This window comes from Cheilinus undulatus, linkage group 3, assembly GCF_018320785.1.
Source record: "Cheilinus undulatus linkage group 3, ASM1832078v1, whole genome shotgun sequence".
Lineage (NCBI taxonomy): Eukaryota > Metazoa > Chordata > Actinopteri > Labriformes > Labridae > Cheilinus > Cheilinus undulatus.
Window position 1 is genome coordinate 3,338,385 of NC_054867.1, and position 21,217 is coordinate 3,359,601.

At 36.7% G+C, this 21,217-nt stretch overlaps 1 protein-coding gene across 3 annotated transcripts in view; it reads right to left on the reverse strand.

Moving 5' to 3' along the window:
• Nucleotides 1–21,217, reverse strand: part of matn4 (matrilin 4) — a 69,422-nt gene that overhangs the window by 734 nt on the left and 47,471 nt on the right. For 2 of the 3 annotated variants that reach the window (XM_041783017.1, XM_041783015.1), the window contains 9 exons: nt 19,318–19,440; nt 18,450–18,572; nt 17,157–17,279; nt 4,892–4,989; nt 4,595–4,726; nt 4,158–4,341; nt 3,173–3,325; nt 2,607–2,711; nt 1–665 (listed from right to left, as the gene is read on the reverse strand). The exon at nt 1–665 is cut by the window's left edge and continues 734 nt beyond it. In XM_041783017.1, coding sequence (XP_041638951.1) covers nt 607–665; nt 2,607–2,711; nt 3,173–3,325; nt 4,158–4,341; nt 4,595–4,726; nt 4,892–4,989; nt 17,157–17,279; nt 18,450–18,572; nt 19,318–19,440 — 1,100 coding nt within the window. In that variant the 3' untranslated portion in view covers nt 1–606. The remainder of the gene's footprint in view (nt 666–2,606; nt 2,712–3,172; nt 3,326–4,157; nt 4,342–4,594; nt 4,727–4,891; nt 4,990–17,156; nt 17,280–18,449; nt 18,573–19,317; nt 19,441–21,217) is intronic. The other variant, XM_041783016.1, reaches the window with a different exon arrangement.

Genomic DNA, 21,217 nt, shown 5'->3' on the forward strand with positions numbered 1-21,217 from the left:
GAAGCTGCTTCTCATTAGTGTTTGGTGTTTTTATCTACAGTGAAATGATTCTATAAAAGAGAGGACATGCCTTCTGACCCCTTTCAGCATAAACAGAGCATGGAGGTTGAAATCTTTAAGGCATCTTAGATGGATCCATTTTTGGTTTGTTTAAAACCCTTAGCTAACATTTTACATTTTGAACCATTTTCCTGTAAAAATAAGTATTTTCTGGTTGTTTTCTCAAGATCTTGACTTATTTATGTCCTTAAATTCAGATTCAGATTACAAATGCTGATTCTAGTGTGAGAAACTGAAAGTTAGTCACTATCACAGGAAAAGCGGTATCATCTGTTTTAAGGATATAGATGAGTCAACATCTGGAGGAAACGACTGTAATCGAGGCATTATCAAATGAAAATGGAGTAAACATTATGCGTGGTTGAGTGTCCTTGCAGGCTCCTGTAGTCCTCTTCATAAAGACAGACTTGGTGAAGGCCTCTGTGAAAAGACTCTTTGGTTTAGTCCATTGATGCGAGGGTTTCTGATCCCTCTTTAAAAGGTTTTCAGGATGTGCCCTCCTCCTCCTCGTTCTGTTCTCCCTCTTCTTCTGTGGTGTCCTGGTGTTCACTTCCTGGAGAGGAGCTGGTTCTCCAGCTGCTCCAGACGAGCCATCATCCCGGCCAGTAACAGACAGTTAAGGAATAAAACTACAAATAATAGCTGTAATAAAACGTACAGTTTTCCTAACAAGGCTTTTGATCAACTCAAACAGCTGTCTGAGTTCAGACAAGATTTAAAGTGGATCATTTCAGAGAACAGCTGACTCATCATCTTACTGATGCTGAAATATTATTGATTCAATCCTCGATGGATCGGGCAGGAGGTGAGGGATGCTAACATTTAAGAAATGACGGTTTATTAACAATCTAAAGTTTAAATAATACATCTACAATAAAGTTTGTGTTCATTCATTTCTATTTTTATGTTCAGTTATTTGAATTCTACATTTATTTACTCATATGTAGTGCGTTGGTACAAAACTGAGACTCACCGAGTTTTAGTCCATCAGAGACGTCTTTAACAGCTGCATTCATGTACATCAGGACAAGTTTCTCATCTCCTGTTAGATTTATTTTTTTGGATCAAGTATTATTACAAATAAACTTTTGATTTGATAACATTTAATACAGACAATGTTTTGTAGCATGGCTGTTTTCATTCTGATGCTGTATCAGAAACTTGAGAGGTCGTCCCATTTCATAGGGGGAGACCTTACCGCTGCAACTGTAATTCTCTTTCAAGGGATGAAAAAATCAAAAATGGGACTGAGCCTTATGCTCTATTCATGCATTACCACGTCTGCTCTCTTAATACACCTCTGCTCTGACTCCTACAGCTTCACTTGTGCCTGATCCTATACAACCATCATTCAGCCGTACGTTTCAGCATTACACAATTTACGTTTGGAAATACGTCATTCAACATTCAGTGTTTAGGCTTTGAAAGCGGATCTGTGCCAGGAGGGTTTATGTTGGTGTGTAAAAATCTAAAATCTAAAAAGGGCAGAAAAACATCATCTCCATAACACTATAAAAGTGACCTGAGATGTTCTTATTCAACATGAGATGCCAAACGTTTTTGATACTTGAACAGGAGGGATGTAATAGTGCAAGTCTTAAATCCCTCAACAGTCATAGGGATGAAAAATGTTCATCTTTTAATCAATTTTGTCAGGGGTTACTTAAGATTTTCAGAGTTGTTAAGGATGCCTTGATAGGAAAAAAAGGATGAGAATCGCTGGTCTATTGGACACTGGTTAACAGTATCCATAGGATATACTGTATGTGATATGCACAACATTGCATTTTTGTAAGGAATTTAGAAAAACATCATTGTCGCTGCTGCTGCCATGTTTTCATTTAGAAATGTCACAAATTCAAGTGTATTACAGACGTCACTCATCCTGCGTGAATGCACCGCATGTACAAGCACTGGGACTCATCCACCAACGGTTCTTAAGATTAAATTTGTTCTTAAAACCTTCTCATGAAGTTTTAGTTGACATTCACCAAATTTTCTTCCCCATGGTTTGTTCTTAACAAAAATAAATCAATCAATCAATCTAAGAACACTTCAGAGCACTCTGACTTCATCAATTTAACATGGTTACATAATTAAATAATATGCATAAATACATGACTTAAGTCTGGTCAGGTAAATCAGGTAATACCTAAAAAACAACATTCACTGTTGGTGCTAAACATATAGTTAAATCTTTCTTTTGGTGTTATTTGGAGAAGAACTAAATCTGCTTTAGAACTATCAAAGTATTCATACTGTGGTTGTTTTCATGGTTTAACTTCCTGACATCCTCCAACTCTTCCTCTCACCCCTGTGTGCTTCTGTGTTTGCATACTGCCCTGCAGTCCCATGTCCTTATATGGGCATGAAAGGGTGTTTCTCTATGCTAATTAGGAGAAATGTGCATGCACTTCCAGCGTATGAGCACCTGGCATTGATGAACACAGAGTCTGGGGATGTTGGTGCTTTTCCTTCTTTAGAACCAAAAGTAGAATCTCTTGTCCTGTCACACATTTTTTTTTTTTTTTTTTTTTAAAGGATATGTTTCTGTGTGATCTGCTCCAGGCTGCTCATGGTCGCCTGCTGGAACTCCACCAGACTCTCACAGGCACACGGGTCCTTCACCTCGATCTCCCCCTGACTCTCTTCTGCACCGGCACACAGAGAGGAGGAGGGAGTTACAAACATAACAAATACATGTTTAATTGAAGCATACACCACCACACTCAGTCATCTGATCCAGTTACAGTTGATGATGTTTCCACAGTAAACATAATGCAGTTATTTGAATGATTTAACTTTATTCCCTCGCACAAATACAGTAACACTTTATAACAAATGATGTCTGATAAGGGATGGAATATTCTTGTTCTGTCACTGTTTTGCACAGTAGAGCAGTTCCTGACACAGTCAGTAGATGGAGCCAAAGACCAGCTCTTCATCACAGTGACAGGCCAGCATCCCAGTGAGACTGAGAGTTGATTCTTGTAGTGGTTAGTCAGTAAACATTTAAAAAGTTAAATAACTAAAAGTCAGAGATGATTTGTTTGATAATGTCTATCCTTATTTTATTATTTTTTACACATCAGTGAAGGTTCAGACTTTGTACCTGGACACACGTTGAGTTTGAGGTTCTCAGCGATGGTGCTGATGGCGGTGAAGTCGGCGGTGTAGTAGAAGTGTTTTTCCACGGGGTCAGAGGCGATCTCACGAAGCTCGTCTTCTACGGCTTTCCCCACACCCACGGCGTACATGGTGATACCTGTGGACAGAAACACGGATGTTAAAGACATCAATCAATCAATCAATCAGTCAAACTTTATCTATATAGCACCTTTCAAACAAATTCAATGGCAGTTCAAAGTTCTTTCCAGGATTTTACAAAAGTGATAGACAAAAAGGTATCATGGTAAAAAGGTTTAGAGACTAATGCACACACAAGTAGTTTACTAAAACAATTAAAAAGATGAAAGATAAGAAAAGAGACAGAGATGAAAGACAAATCAGAAAAGGGAAGAAATTATGAGAGAAACATTAAGATTTGCATAAAAACAGTAAAGGTTGAAATAAAACAATGATAAAAGATTTAACAGCCCAAATAATTCAAAGCCTATAAAACTGGAAAATAAAACATAGAAGATCATAACTAGAGTGAAATAAAAGCCTAAAACCCCTAAAACTAAGATTTAAAATTTCTATAAAAAATAGAATAAAACAGAAACAATGATTGTGATAATCTGTATAGTCATAAAAATTATAAAGTACTACATAAAAGCCAGACTGAATAAGTGTGTTTTTAGCTTGCACTTAAAAATCTCAATATTCTCAGCTCCTCTCAGATCCTCTGGCAGGCTGTTCCACCGTCTTGGGGCATAAAAACTGAAAGAAGTACTTTTTAGCACCGTACTTTTTAGTTCTGCTCTGTGGAACAGCCAAGAGAGAAGTGCCAGAGGATCTGAGGGTCCGTCCAGGTTCATAAAGTAAAATCGTCTCTGATAAGTAGTCTGGGGTGAGGCCATGTAGTGCTTTATAAGAAGTCATCATTACAGTGGAAGTTAGTCCTTAAGAACAAGGTTCAGAGGAGTTCTTCTCACCGGCTTCTTTGGCCTTCTTGGCGTACTCGGTGATGTCGTCCTGTGAGCGTCCATCTGTGAAGACTAGTCCAATACGGGGGATGTTACGGCTGGCGGGACGAGCTCCCTCGGCCTCAGAGAAGCTGTTCTCCAACATGTGCTTTAGAGCCAGGCCGGTCATCGTTCCTTTCTCCATGTAATCAACCTGAACAGGGAAAGAAAAACCAACATCAGAATAGGCCTTCGGATGTTTTTATGACAATTCTTTGACTCAAGTTCTGTTTGTGTTGGATCGCCATGATTTAAAAGTCTGAATCTTTTACTTTATACTTGTTCTCATGTCAGTTTGTCTTTTTTTATCCTAAATGCTTCTTTTTCTGTAGCATCAAACTTTACATTCCACATGCACTCATGTATTTATGAAAAAGAGTGGACAAAAGAAGAAGAAACAGTTTCACCTTCATGACGGCAGCTTTGATCTCATCAGCGGTGTGATACATGTTAAGAGGAAACTCTGTCCGGACTCTGCTGGAGTACTGAACCAGACCCACCCTGGTACCGTGAGCGGACACGTCCAGAGAGTCGACTACCTGGAGGAGGAAAGGCACAGGTAGTTTAATCTCTGTGTTTATTCTAATGCTGAAGGCTTTGTTTCTAAATACTTGTTTAAAGTATTTTGTGCTTTAGTTGCACGATCCATAAATCTGAGCAGAAAATGTTATTAAAGGTGAGCCTATCACATAACCATGTCTGACCTGGTTCACAAACTGTTTGACCAGCTCAAAGTTCTGTGGTCGGACGCTCTTGGAGCCGTCGATTAGGAGAACCAGGTCAATGTTTGCAGACTTACAGGCTGAAAGAGAAAAGAGTGACAAAGAGACAGAGATGAAACTATCACAAGAGAAAACAGTATTTGCTCTTTTCCTGTACAGCTTATTTCTTATTTATAACCGTAAAGAAACTAGTGATGGGAATCTGAGATCATGTGGCTCTGCTCAGCAAGAACAGCCAGCTCTTCAGTCTTCAGTTGGAACCATTTCAGCTTCATTAATTCAGCCCAGTTCAACATTGTTTTGAAATATGATGGATAAGCATGCATGTGTGTTAACCAAAATGTGCTCATTTTTTACCCAGTTAAATCTCAATCAATGAATGAGTGAATAATGAACATTTCTGCTGATATTTAGAACTAACATATTATCTGTAAATATAAGTCTGTATCAGGTGTAAATATTAACCTTTATCAGATGAGGCTGCAAATATCAGCTTGTACTGGCAGTAAATTTCTGTCTGCTTTTGCTGTAAATATCAGAATTGATCAGTTGTAAATATCTCCTTGTACCAGCAGTAAATATGGCCTATATCAACTGTTCATTTCTACCTAAATAAGCTATAATGTCCTTTAACAGATGCTTTTATCTAAAGTGACATAGGCAGGTATTCCAGAGGCTAAGGACCTTGCCCAAGGGCATTGGTTCTATACTGACAAGATTCAAACCATCGTCCTCCCGGACCAAAGTCAGCGTGAATAAAATCTTATATTTTCATCTAATACCAGCCTATATTGACTGTAGATATCAGCCAAAATTGACCACACCTTTCTGCCAATCTGCTCTAAATTAAGTCTATATTTGCTGTAAATATCTCACCTGACGGCCGTATATATAGGCCTTTATCAACTGTATATATACACCTATATCATTGTAAATATTGGCGTAATTATTGCCCTACATTGGTTATAAATACTGGCCTATAATGTTTGTAAATATTGGTCTTTATTGGTAGATAATATTGGCCTATATTGGTTGTCAATATTGGTTTTTATTGGGAGTAAATATTGGCATATTTTGCTTGTTAATATTTGTCTTAATTGGTAGTAAATATTGGCCTATGTTGGGATTAAATATTGACCTATATATTTTGTGAATATTGGTCTGTATTGATAGTAAAGATTGGCCTACATTGGGAGTAAATATTGGCCTAAATTTGTTGTGAATATTGGTCTGTATTGATAGTAAATATTGGCCTACATTTGGAGTAAATATTGGCCTAAATTTGTTGTGAATATTGGTCTGTATTGATAGTAAATATTGGCCTAGATTGGGAGTAAATATTGGCCTAAATTTGTTGTGAATATTGGTCTTTATTAGTAGTAAATATTGGCCTAAATTTGTTGTGAATATTGGTCTTTATTGGTAGTAAACATTGGCCAACATTGGTAGTAAATATTTGTCTTTATTAGGAGAAAATATTGGCATATTTTGCTTGTTAATATTGGTCTGTATTGGTAGTAAATATTGGCCTAAGTTGGGATTAAATATTGACCTATATATTTTGTGAATATTGGTCTGTATTGATAGTAAATAATGGCCTACATTGGGAGTAAATATTGGCCTAAATTTGTTGTGAATATTGGTCTTTATTGGTAGTAAATATTGGTCTTCATTGGGAGTAAATATTGGCCTAAATTTGTTGTGAATATTGGTCTGTATTGATAGTAAATATTGGCCTACATTGGGATTAAATATTTGTCTTTATTAGGAGAAAATATTGGCAAATTTTGCTTGTTAATATTGGTCTGTATTGGTAGTAAATATTGGTCTTCATTGGGAGTAAATATTGGCCTAAATTTGTCGTGAATATTGGTCTGTATTGATAGTAAATATTGGCCTACATTTGGAGTAAATATTGGCCTAAATTTGTTGTGAATATTGGTCTGTATTGGTAGTAAATATTGGCCTACATTGGGAGTAAATATTGGCCTAAATTTGTTGTGAATATTGGTCTTTATTGGTAGTAAATATTGGCCTACATTGGGAGTAAATATTGGCCTAAATTTGTTGTGAATATTGGTCTTTATTGGTAGTAAATATTGGCCTACATTGGGAGTAAATATTGGCCTAAATTTGCTATGAATATTGGTCTTTATTCGTAGTAGTAAATATATTGGTTTTTATTAGGAGTAAATATTGAGCTATATTGGTAGTAAATTTTTTGTCTTTATTAGGAAAAAATATTAGGCATATTTTGCTTGTTAATATTTGTCTTTATTGGTAGTGAATATTGGCCTATGTTGGGATTAAATATTTGCCTATATATGTTGTGAATATTGGTCTATATTGGTAGTAAATATTGGCCTATATTTTTTTTGTGAATATTGGTTTTATTGGTAGTAAATATTGGCCTATATTTGTTAATATTGGTCTTTATTGGTAGTAAATATTTGCCTACATTGGGAGTTAATATTGGCCTATACTTGTTGTAAATATTGGCCTTCACTGGGTTTTAAATATCTGCTTATATTGCTTGCAAATTTTGGCTTTATACCAACAATAAATATTGGCCTATATTGGGAGTAAATATTGGCTTATATTTGTTGTTAATATTGGTCTGTATTGATAGTTTTGTTGTGAATATTGGTCTTTATTGGTGATAAATATTGGCCTACATTGGGAGTAAATATTGGCCTAAATTTGCTATGAATATTGGTCTTTATTGGTAGTAAATATTGGTTTTTAATGGGAGTAAATCTTGAGCTATATTGGTAGTAAATTTTTCGTTATTATTAGGAAAAAATATTGGCATATTTTGCTTGTTAATATTGGTCTGTATTGGTAGTAAATATTGGCCTATGTTGGGATTAAATATTTGCCTATATATGTTGTGAATATTGGTTTATTTTGGTAGTAAATATTGGCCTATGTTGGGAGTAAATATTTGCCTATATATGTTGTGAATATTGGTCTATATTGGTAGTAAATATTGGCCTATATTTGTTGTGAATATTGGTTTTATTTGGAAGTAAATCTTGGCCTATATTTGTTAATATTGGTCTTTATTGGTAGTAAATATTTGCCTACATTGGGAGTAAATATTGGCCTAAATTTGCTATGAATATTGGTCTTTATTGGTAGTAAATATTGGTTTTAATGGAGTAAATCTTGAGCTATATTGGTAGTAAATTTTTCGTTATTATTAGGAAAAATATTGGCATATTTTGCTTGTTAATAATGGTCTTTATTTGTAGTAAATATTGGCCTATGTTGGGATTAAATAATGGCCTATATATGTTGTGAATATTGGTTTATTGATAGTAAATATTGGCCTAAGTTGGGAGTAAATATTTGCCTATATATGTTGTGAATATTGGTCTATATTGGTAGTAAATATTGGCCTATATTTGTTGTGAATATTGGTTTTATTTGGAAGTAAATCTTGGCCTATATTTGTTAATATTGGTCTTTATTGGTAGTAAATATTTGCCTACATTGGGAGTAAATATTGGCCTAAATTTGCTATGAATATTGGTCTTTATTGGTAGTAAATATTGGTTTTTAATGGGAGTAAATCTTGAGCTATATTGGTAGTAAATTTTTCGTTATTATTAGGAAAAAATATTGGCATATTTTGCTTGTTAATATTGGTCTGTATTGGTAGTAAATATTGGCCTATGTTGGGATTAAATATTTGCCTATATATGTTGTGAATATTGGTCCATTTTGGTAGTAAATATTGGCCTATGTTGGGATTAAATATTTGCCTATATATGTTGTGAATATTGGTCTATATTGGTAGTAAATATTGGCCTATATTTGTTGTGAATATTGGTTTTATTTGGAAGTAAATCTTGGCCTATATTTGTTAATATTGGTCTTTATTGGTAGTAAATATTTGCCTACATTGGGAGTTAATACTGGCCTATACTTGTAAATATTGGCCTTCATTGGGTTTAAATATCTGATTATATTGCTTGCAAATTTTGGCTTTATACCAACAATAAATATTGGCCTATATTGGGAGTAAATATTGGCTTATATTTGTTGTGAATATTGGTCTTTATTGGTAGTAAATATTGGCCTACATTGGTAGTAAATATTGGCCTACATTGGGAGTAAATATTGGCCTAAATTTGTTGTGAATATTGGTCTTTATTGGTAGTAAATATTGGCCTACATTGGGAGTAAATATTGGCCTAAATTTGCTATGAATATTGGTCTTTATTCGTAGTAGTAAATATATTGGTTTTTATTAGGAGTAAATATTGAGCTATATTGGTAGTAAATTTTTTGTCTTTATTAGGAAAAAATATTAGGCATATTTTGCTTGTTAATATTTGTCTTTATTGGTAGTGAATATTGGCCTATGTTGGGATTAAATATTTGCCTATATATGTTGTGAATATTGGTCTATATTGGTAGTAAATATTGGCCTATATTTTTTTTGTGAATATTGGTTTTATTGGTAGTAAATATTGGCCTATATTTGTTAATATTGGTCTTTATTGGTAGTAAATATTTGCCTACATTGGGAGTTAATATTGGCCTATACTTGTTGTAAATATTGGCCTTCACTGGGTTTTAAATATCTGCTTATATTGCTTGCAAATTTTGGCTTTATACCAACAATAAATATTGGCCTATATTGGGAGTAAATATTGGCTTATATTTGTTGTTAATATTGGTCTGTATTGATAGTAAATATTGGCCTACATTGGGAGTAAATATTGGCCTAAATTTGTTGTGAATATTGGTCTTTATTGGTGATAAATATTGGCCTACATTGGGAGTAAATATTGGCCTAAATTTGCTATGAATATTGGTCTTTATTGGTAGTAAATATTGGTTTTTAATGGGAGTAAATCTTGAGCTATATTGGTAGTAAATTTTTCGTTATTATTAGGAAAAAATATTGGCATATTTTGCTTGTTAATATTGGTCTGTATTGGTAGTAAATATTGGCCTATGTTGGGATTAAATATTTGCCTATATATGTTGTGAATATTGGTTTATTTTGGTAGTAAATATTGGCCTATGTTGGGAGTAAATATTTGCCTATATATGTTGTGAATATTGGTCTATATTAATAGTAAATATTGGCCTATATTTGTTGTGAATATTGGTTTTATTTGGAAGTAAATCTTGGCCTATATTTGTTAATATTGGTCTTTATTGGTAGTAAATATTTGCCTACATTGGGAGTAAATATTGGCCTAAATTTGCTATGAATATTGGTCTTTATTGGTAGTAAATATTGGTTTTTAATGGGAGTAAATCTTGAGCTATATTGGTAGTAAATTTTTCGTTATTATTAGGAAAAAATATTGGCATATTTTGCTTGTTAATATTGGTCTGTATTGGTAGTAAATATTGGCCTATGTTGGGATTAAATATTTGCCTATATATGTTGTGAATATTGGTTTATTTTGGTAGTAAATATTGGCCTAAGTTGGGAGTAAATATTTGCCTATATATGTTGTGAATATTGGTCTATATTGGTAGTAAATATTGGCCTATATTTGTTGTGAATATTGGTTTTATTTGGAAGTAAATCTTGGCCTATATTTGTTAATATTGGTCTTTATTGGTAGTAAATATTTGCCTACATTGGGAGTAAATATTGGCCTAAATTTGCTATGAATATTGGTCTTTATTGGTAGTAAATATTGGTTTTTAATGGGAGTAAATCTTGAGCTATATTGGTAGTAAATTTTTCGTTATTATTAGGAAAAAATATTGGCATATTTTGCTTGTTAATATTGGTCTGTATTGGTAGTAAATATTGGCCTATGTTGGGATTAAATATTTGCCTATATATGTTGTGAATATTGGTCCATTTTGGTAGTAAATATTGGCCTATGTTGGGATTAAATATTTGCCTATATATGTTGTGAATATTGGTCTATATTGGTAGTAAATATTGGCCTATATTTGTTGTGAATATTGGTTTTATTTGGAAGTAAATCTTGGCCTATATTTGTTAATATTGGTCTTTATTGGTAGTAAATATTTGCCTACATTGGGAGTTAATACTGGCCTATACTTGTAAATATTGGCCTTCATTGGGTTTAAATATCTGATTATATTGCTTGCAAATTTTGGCTTTATACCAACAATAAATATTGGCCTATATTGGGAGTAAATATTGGCTTATATTTGTTGTTAATATTGGTCTTCATTGGTAGTAAATATTGGCCTATAGTGGGAGTTAATATTGGCCTGTATTGGGTTTAAATATCTGCTTATATTGCTTACAAATTTTGGCTCTATACCAACAGTAAATATTGGCCTATAGTTGTTGTTTATATTGGTCTTCATTGGTAGTAAATATTGGCCTATATTGGGAGTTAATATTGGCCTATATTTGTTGTAAATATTGGCCTATAGTGGGAGTTAATATTGGCCTGTATTGGGTTTAAATATCTGCCTGTATTGACTGTATATACTGCTCTGTACCAACAGTTAATATTGACCTAATTGGATCAAATTTTTGGCCTACATCAGCTTAATTCTATAGGTCTTTACAGTATTTTAAATCAACCTTGAAGTTTGAAGTCTGACCTTCATTTAAATATTGATATTGATTTTGTGAAAATAAATTATAAAATATCTGCATTGCAGATATTAGCCTAACCAAATATCGTGTATCCCTGTCAGATAAATGTATGTCCGTTTTTTGTATGAATTTCCATTCCTTTTTTTTCCAAATATATGAACAAATGACTGTTATGGGCCAGTAAACAGAGAGAGCAGGCTGAGCAGTGTTTCTTGATTGTTTTTGTTTGTTTCACCATATTTTCATCTGACTAAAGTTTTCAGATCTAGTTTAGTTAAAGAAGCTCCAGATCTTGTATCCAGGAGATTGTTCCTAGTAATAAAGAATGTCTTCAATCGTCTGTAAGTGAATGTAAATCCTGACTGGATTATAAATGAAGCTGTCTGCACTATCGCTTCTCTCCACAGGAGTGTGCTGTCTGAGGGCTTCTGGCAGGCTCTCGGTGTTCCTCTGGGACCCCAGAGGATAGAAAAATTCAGGAGAAGGTCCAATCTTTGTCCAGCCATGGCCTCACAGACTAAACAGATCTGTTTTAATCATCAAGACAAGTTTGATTTATTTTTAAACACTTTTTTATTTCATCTCCTGAGAAACACCACCCTCTCCTCTGACTCTGATCATGATCTCAGCTCTTAATGTCAGTCCAGTTTAGTCATCTTTCTCTCACTGATCACTGATTTAAAACACAACTGTTCTGGGCTGAGGTCGATAAAGATTGCAGTTTTATTGCTGTTGGCTCAGATCAATCTCAGAGATCTTGATACTGACCTCTTGCTGCAGTCTGACCGCTCATGTCTTCCGCCTGTAACATCTCTGTTTGGTCCCGCAGGACCCCCAGGATCTTAATCCTCCTTCAGCCTGAGAGACACTGCTGAGTTTCTCCTCAATCAGCTGCATTCATCATGACTCAGTGTTAAGAAACCGATTATGTGTCTGTTCACAAGTGGTAGTCTCTGGTGTTAAAAATGAAGCCAGTGAAGAAGTGTTAAAGAGCTGCATGTCCACTAGAGGCTGTCTTTGAAGCAGAAGTCCCATAAACATCCCTTGTTGAAATGTCCATATTTACGGCAGAAATAAACTCGGTTACAGCCTGGTTCCAAAAACATTTGATCAGAATAGTTCGTGTTTTTATGGCCCCACACTGTACGGGGGTTAATTTTTTATCATTGATCTGTTTTATTATAAAAAGTATAAAGAAACAGCATTATTCTGCATGGTTGAATACAAACCTTGTAGCAGTAGCGTAATCCACATACAGGAGGGTATTTTTGAGATAAAGAGGACGTTTTGTGCATTTTAGCGTTACATAATAATGCAAACGCTATTTAAGGTAAATGAAACATGTTGATGATTTTAAAAGATCAGCATTTACAGCGTTTAGTGTAAATATGTTTTGAGCTTTTCATTTCACACTGTGTGCCCCTTTCAAGGCTGTTTGACGCCACTAGTGTGCCGTTATCACTTCTACATTATCACTTTCATTGTCATGGCAACGGCAGACACAGCCAACCTGGAAGGAGTTTTCATCAAAGTCCCTGTAAAGTAAAAATGAATCTGTATTTTAGTTTTTTGTTTGGCAGGCTATTGTGTTAGGAACTACCAGGCAAAATTTCAGTCAAATTAAACATCACACACATGGTGTGGGGGTGTCAGTGGAATGATCTGAAGCCACGCCCACTCACAAGAAATACGATCCTCTCAAATTAAAAAAATGTTTCTGGTCAGAGCTCAGCTGCCTGGCTCTGTGCCAGAGTGGAGACAGGAAGTTGGGGATTAAATTTACTGTTTTCTGGCACAGATCTCTCCGTTGTGGTGCCTTTAATGACCCGTAGGCCACCATGGTTGATAGATTTGGGAAATTTACCTCACAATGAACAAACCACAGCATGTGACTGACTGTTAACTTTCAATAAAGGCACTAAATCAGCTAACACCAGACTGAACTGAGATGAACTGTTCTGTGAGTTTCTATCGCTGTGGTGTCAGGGGGTGGGGCCATTCCCCATCAAGACCGGTGATGTCATTGGCTCCTATATTTGCCCTGCTCAAGTAAAACCAAGCCTGGAAAGATGTGAAGAACTTTCCAACAGTCAAAATAAAATAATAAAAAAAATAATTATCAGTCATACATACTGTATGTACATTCAGAGAAAAATGATTAGTTACTTTACTGTGCTACCTCCTGATAAAATTAACATGTTAAAGTTGTAAAACTGACATTGCCCTGTGTGGACTCTAATGTCTTTGTACAGCCTTATTTACGGCCCACATACTGTATCTCTGCAGCCTGATGTGTTATCACTGACAGACATGAAAACCTTTACAGCTCTTTGATTCGCTCACAGTCTAACAAACTGAGCAGATGCAGACACAATCTCATGCAAATAGTAGACTATGAGAAACAGTCTCTACAAAATGCCTTGTATTGATGAACATTTGAAACTTTACTTTGGATTTAACAACAAAGATTCTCGCTTTCACACATGAACAGTGTCTGAGATATGCTCTTTGACTTACGCAGTAAAAAACTCTGACTTTAGTCTCAAATTTAGACTCTTTTCTCAAAATTGTATAACAGCTTAATTTTCATCATTTTGACCTTAATCTCGAAGTACACAGCACTGTTTTTCCTCCACCTCTGACCCTAGTCCTCCTCCATACGTATGTGTGGATCAGACCTTAGTTTGTTGTTGGGGGTAACAATGTTGTCTGAATTTCTCATGGTTCTTTGGGTGTTGGGTTTTGTCTTCCTTATTGTGTTCCTATGCTTTTATAACTTTGTTTATTGTCAAAAGGAAAACGTTTTAAAAGTGCTATACGAGTAAAGTTCTTACCATTATCATCATTACTCTAAGACAGGGTTTTTGCTATGGCAACTGCCATGGATTGGTGGATTATGAAGCTCAGAAAGACACATTAGTCATACGCCAACAGCCAGCTGATCCAATTATTGTCTCCCAGCTCCCACAGCCAATCACAGCTCTTTCTCTCAACACAGCGGGCCATTTAAATATGACATATTTTTCCCTGCTTGCATTAATGCTGATGCACCACCGCTGCTGCTGCTGGCCTCCTCCATCCCAGCCTCCTCCTTTTTAGCATAAAGATGGCTGCAGCCTCATATTGAGAGTCATGCTATGGATTAATTGTGACTGAACTGATAATTCAATATGCAATGTCATAAATGTATCCATCCATATCCAGAGTCAAAGCATGCTTCTGACTAACCCAGAGAGCATCTTTAGAGCAGAGACGTCTCCACCAAAGTAAAGCCGCAGATCCATTTTGGAACAAAATGGTTAAATATACATGAGAGTGTTCCTGATTGAAGTCTAATCGTTCTTATCGTCCATGTTTGTGTACAGTAATGACATGACAGGTAGTCAGATGGCAGTAGCTTGTAGTCAGCTTACATCAGGAAGTTCTAGATGCCTTTTGCAATTGTTTTTATTGTATTCTCAAAGAGTTGAGATCACTGTTGGCAGTGGTCAGGTTTTCTGAGATGTAATCTTTGTCAATCCAACTGGACAGATGGCGCTACAGTGGATGAACATCTTGGAGAAACCAGCATCCTCACTGAAGAAAAACCAAAGGTCTAAAATCTCTGTACACATACAGTTAAGAACTTTGTGCTCATGTTCAGGATGTTGAAAACTGAAATTTGAAAAGCACACATGTGGGCAATCCAGGTTTACACAGCAGAAAGTGATCATTTCTGATAGTTTCACAACTAGAGAACTTATTTTTCTTTTAAACCCATCTAGTCATCCCTTGATGACTCTGTTCTCAGAGCCTGACAAACTCCTCTGCCTCACAGCACCAACTTCATCATTCTTCTCTGGCTTTGCCATGTGGTTTGTTTACATTTGACTGCTGGGCATGCAGATTGGTTTTTGCTCTGATGGCATGATAGACTTCCTGTCAGGATGTTGTGAAGCGTCTTAGATGTGCTCGTCACCATCGTTCACTATGACCGACCACATAAGATGAAACAGATTTCAGGGCTGTTTAGATTGATTAAGTTTCTAACCAGCAGCATGGCAGCAAAGGTGTGGTTTTACCCTTTTCTCAGTGTTTTTGTTTGTTTTGGTTTCTTCCCTCTCCTTTTAATCATTCATGATTTTAGTGGTTATCCTTCTGGGACAACTTTGAGACCATAATTGCACCCACTTTCCTGCTTCCTGTCACAGGGTTTTTGTGGCGTATAAGAACTGATGTAATGTAGAGCCAGTACACAACAAAAACATTTTTATGGCTAGTAAATAATATCCAATCAGATAATAAATTATACTCAATAAACTAAGTAAGCAGCTTTTTATAGTGAGCATATTTTACCACAGTAGGACAGCTGCTACTCATTTAATGGAAAAGACAAGAAATTTTTGTCTTTTCATTTTTCTTTACCTAAAAGTTGTAAAATCTGTTCAGTAGTTAAAAGGAGATACTTACCCAGTCTGTAATAGAATGTTAAATTTAGGTCCCATGTACACCAAATATTGGCTAAAATGTACCTGATAAACTGAGTGCCAATTCTTACCTCAGCTTTATTGAGTAGATTCTGTGGGTTGATTTTTTTTTTTAAATAGTGCAGCAAGAACATAAAACACAGGTATGGAAATGTGATCATAAACACGTCAGACTGACTGTGAGCTGGTCATGTATGTCTGGAATAGTTTAACTCTTTATCGTCTAAGACAGGGATACTCTACGTGTGGCTCTAGGGCCACATGTGGCTCTTCTGTGATGATTTGTGGCTCTTTTATGTCTGAATTTGAAATATTTATTCCTCAGAAAACCTAAAAAATGGAAACGTTGACTTCAGAAACGATCCATTGCAAGTCACATTAATGTATTTGATTCCCACACTTCTACAGTTGGCTTTAATTGTCAACTTTAATTTTTTGTCTGTTTATTTCCATTGCCCTTATTTGCAATTTTTTTGCCAATTCTTCCATTTTTTTGCAAATTTAAATCCATTTTTACTGCTTTAAGCCCACTTTTGCCATGTCTTTTGCCACTTTTGCCCATTTTTGCCTCTTACATCCCACTTGCTGTTTGCAATTTTTTTCCCTTTCTATGCCCTTTTTTTTTGCCACTTTTCACTCATTTTAGCTGCATTTTGCCATTAAATGCCATTTTTTCTTTTCTATACTGCCTTTTTCCCATTTTCCTACCTTCCTGGCAGTTTAAGCCACTATAACACTCATTTTTTGCTTTTTTTGCTGTTTTCTGACTATTTTTGCCACCTGTTACTTATCTTTTGGTAACCTCTCACCTATTTTTGCCACCTCCTGCCCTTTGTTGCAAATGTTTTTCTCCCCATTTTTTCCCTTTTCACCCAGTTTTGGCCATTTTTGAGCACCTTGCCCCTTCTGCCCATTTTTGCTACTTTTTTGCAGCTTTTTGACCTTTTTGCCACCTTTAACTTATTTTTATTGCTGCTTTTACCCATTTTTGCCACTTTTTACCACTTACATTGTGGCTCTTGCAAAAGCATTTTTCAACAATTTGGCTCTTAGGTTGAGCAGGGATGAGTAATGCTGCTCTAAAGTTTGTTAGAACAGGTTTTAAATCAGCAGATCTTGATCTCTGTTTCTCCCTACATGCTGTCACCATCTTTCTGCCTCATTAAGGTAAAATCACGTCTACTGTCTAATCCAAATGGTTCAGGTTAGACGGGTTACTTACTGCCGCAGCTCTTGCCGTCGTCCTGCAGCAGCTCTCCTTCTGGACAGATGCAGTAGTAGGATCCTGGAGTGCTCACACACTGATGCTCACAGCCATGCTCCACTGTGTTACACATGTCCATGTCTGCAGATACACGGCCAGAAAAATCACTATTAATGTCACAAACAGCTGCAGCGACTCAAATCACTCGTTTGTTCCTTTCAAACACTGATTCCTAAACAAAGAAACCAAACATTCCTCTGCTGTTAAAGAGCAGAGCTGTGTTAGCTTCTATGCTGAAATCAGTCAATGTCTATGAGGCTTAAAAAATAAAGCATCTGATTGGTGCAGAGGTGGATTTATTTACTGTTCTAATTAATTTGCCACAGGCCTTTTTTTAAAGCAGGGAGCTACAGTCTTCACTCTGTGACTCAGTCACAAACTCAGTTTTGCAATCTGTCCCCAGAGTCTGATGTAGTTTCAGGTATGCTGGCCCTGCAGCCTGGACTCCACTGCAGACAGTCATGTTTGGAGGAACTGGTCTCTTTAAATGTTTTAAATGTAAAGTGATGGAGGAGGAGGTATCAGGTTGTTTTTTTGACTGATGACTTTTTTGACCCAGGATTAAGCTGACCTGTGTTTCTAATTGTTTGGCTGTAACCGTGGTAACTGTGCTGCTGCCTCTGTTCAGGACAGTGTTGTTCAATGTTTGTTGATCTCCATGAGGTTTCCCTGGTTAGCCTGCATGAATTTAAATAAAGAATGATACATGATACTGGAGGCATGTGTGGTGCTACAAAAACATTTTCAATGTTAATTTTCTAAAAAAAAATGTTAATTATAAACCATGTTTTAAAAGTTTTTTAAAACATGTTCTATGATGTTGCTAAGGAAAACATCCTTGCTATAACTCTGAAATAATATCTTTCAGTACAAAGATGCAGGCACACTCTCTCTGCATGCAGCTCCAGGTTTCCTCTCCTGTGCTTAAATGTAAAATCTTGATGTTTTAACAAAACACACTTAAAGAACACCTAAAAAACACCTAAAGGGCCACTAATGATAACCTAAAGAACCCCTAAAAAATACCTAAAGAACCCCTAAAGAATACCTAAAGGACACCCAAATACTGCCTAAAGAACACCTAAATAACACCTAAGGAACACCTAAAGAATACCTAAAGATCACCTAAAGATCATCTAAAGAACCCCTAAAGAACGCCTAAAGAACACCTTAGGAACCCTAATGAACGGTACAGCAGTTATTAGAGACAACAGAATGTGGATGAAGCGGCATTGTTAGTGAGTCACTGACTTGTGCATGTCTTTTTGTCTTTGTTGAGTTTGAATCCTTTGTTGCAGTCACAGGTGAAGACGCCCGGGGCGCTGATACAGATTTGTTCACAGTCATGCTTTCCCTCCGCACACAGGTCAATGGCTGAATAACACAGACACACACACAGGCAGTTAGTTTCTATCTGTAACCCAAGATGCAGTGAAAAATCATCAGGTCTTTAAAAAAAAAACAAACAGTAAACAGGCCCTCCACAGACGCCTTTACATAATATTAACATATGCACACTGTCAGCGCTCTGGCTCCCTCTTATGATCAATGTGTAATTTTGCTTCTCCCCTTATACTAAAGTGACTGAATAAAGCGGTCAACAGACTGAGATGTGTATCAAATAGAGTCAAATACAACACTGGGGGGCCTCTGGTCCTGCCTTAAAATGTCCAAATGGTGTAGTCCAGTGCTGCAAAATAATGCGAATAAATTTAATTTACCATAAATGGGGAAATTTTGTTTAAAAAATACATTAAAATGCATAGAAATCTGTTAAAAGGATGCAACATTTGTTGCTTGGCTAGATGGTTAAGGGGGGCCCTGTTTAATATCCAAATTCTTTAGCGACGCCCCTGGGCTGGGGTGTGTACTCCCGTGTGTGTATTTCTGCTCTGATATGCAGCCTTGCACTGCCGTGTACTGATCAGGCTGGGGTGTGTACTCCCGTGTGTGTATTTCTGCTCTGATATGCAGCCTTGCACTGCCGTGTACTGATCAGGCTGGGGTGTGTACTCCCGTGTGTGTATTTCTGCTCTGATATGCAGCCTTGCACTGCCGTGTACTGATCAGGCTTGGGTGTGTACTCCTGAGTGTGTATTGTGTGAGCGGTCTGACTGACGTGCACAGGTCTTCTTGTCCTCATTCAGAGTGTATCCTTCGTTGCAGTCACAGGTGAAGACGCCGGGAGCGCTGATGCAGATTTGTTCACAGTCATGTTTCCCCTCTGCGCACAGGTCAATGGCTAAACAACACACACGCATATAGTGAATCAAAATGTGTGTGTTAAAGTCTACAGGGTTTATTTTCCAGGGTCATTTACGGGACTTTAGTATTTCCACCTTGTTTTCAAACGTGTGTTAAAAACAAGCTTCTACAGAAAGCAGCAGAACCAGCAGATGTGTTAACCCTTTAATATCTGACTTCTGGAACGTCTGCCGTGGTATTTGGGTTGACTGGACGACACCATTACCCGACATGTTTCCTTTGAAGGCTTTAGTGTCTTTCAGGGAAAACATAGTCTGTTACTGCGGAGGGGATTAATCGTCTTCTTTCAAAAACATCCTGAGCTGCAGATGTTTCTGTGTTAAATGTGATTTCTGTCTGTGTGAAGAAGAACACAGATGTTTTATCTGTGAGTCATGAATTAACATGCAGACAACATGCATGTCAGCTGTGATAGTAATGTGTTGAGTTTAAGCTTTGTTGTTGATGTTTTTAGCCCTTAGAGGAGATTTTGCACATTTTACGCCCTCTTCATTCTTTGATCATTTTTACTGTATTTATGTGAATGGCAGGAATTTTGGCAAGATTGTGTGTTTTTATGTGATCTTGTTACTTCCAGCTCAGCTCCTACAGTAAGTGTAAAACACACCGTTGAAGCAAGACTTACACTCAAGCTTTTAAGCACAGCAGTGCTGTGTTTATCTTTACCTGCAACAATTTTAATGGTGTTGAAACAGAAAGCCTCATAAAAAGTAGAAGTTTGGAGAACAACTTCATTAAATAGACAGGTTTTAGCTCGTGGCCTTTATCTGGATCATCAGGAAACAAATTTCAAACATATTCTACCAATGTGGACGTAAATATTTGCTACAACAAGGTAAATATGGCTCTATATCATTTTCCTGTCTAGTTTAGCCAAAAACCGCTTGTGTTGCTCAGTAAAACTAGATGAGACCTCAAATATCAAAATTCTCCTTGTGTGAGGCGTGCAGTGTCTCTGAGATGCAGTCCTAACACTGGCAGTCCGTCTGAAACAGCGGTTACTGCAGAGGAACTGGTGAGTTTATAAACTCAAATTGCACTCAAAGTGCAGATACACTATATTGCCAAAAGTATTTGCTCACCTGCCTTGACTTGCATATCAACTTAAGTGACATCCCATTCTTAATCCATACGGTTTAATATGATGTTGGTCCACCCTTTGCAGCTTCAACTCTTCTGGGAAGGCTCCTCACAAGGTTTAGGAGTGTGTTTATGGGAATTTTTGACCATTCTTCCAGAAGCACATTTGTGAGGTCACACACTGATGCTGGATGAGAAGGCCTGGCTCTCAGTCTCCACTCTGATTCATCCAAAAGGTGTTCTATGGGGTTGAGGTCAGGACTCTGTGCAGGCCAGTCAAGTTGATCCACACCAAACTCTCTCATCCATGTCTTTATGGACCTTGCTTTGTGCACTGGTGCACAGTCATGTTGGAACAGGAAGGAGCCATCCCCAAACTGTTCCCACAAAGTTGGGAGCATGGAATTGTCCAAAATCTCTTGGTATGCTGAAGCATTCAGAGTTCCTTTGACTGGAACTAAGGGGCCAAGTCCAGCTCCTGAAAAACAAGCCCACACCATAATCCCCCCTCCACCAAACTTTACACTTGGCACAATGCAGTCAGACAAGCACCGTTCTCCTGGCAACTGCCAAACCCAGACTGGTCCATCAGATTGCCAGATGGAGAAGTGTGACTCATCATTCCAAAGAACGTGTCTCCACTGCTCGAGAGTCCAGTGGCGGCGTGCTTTACA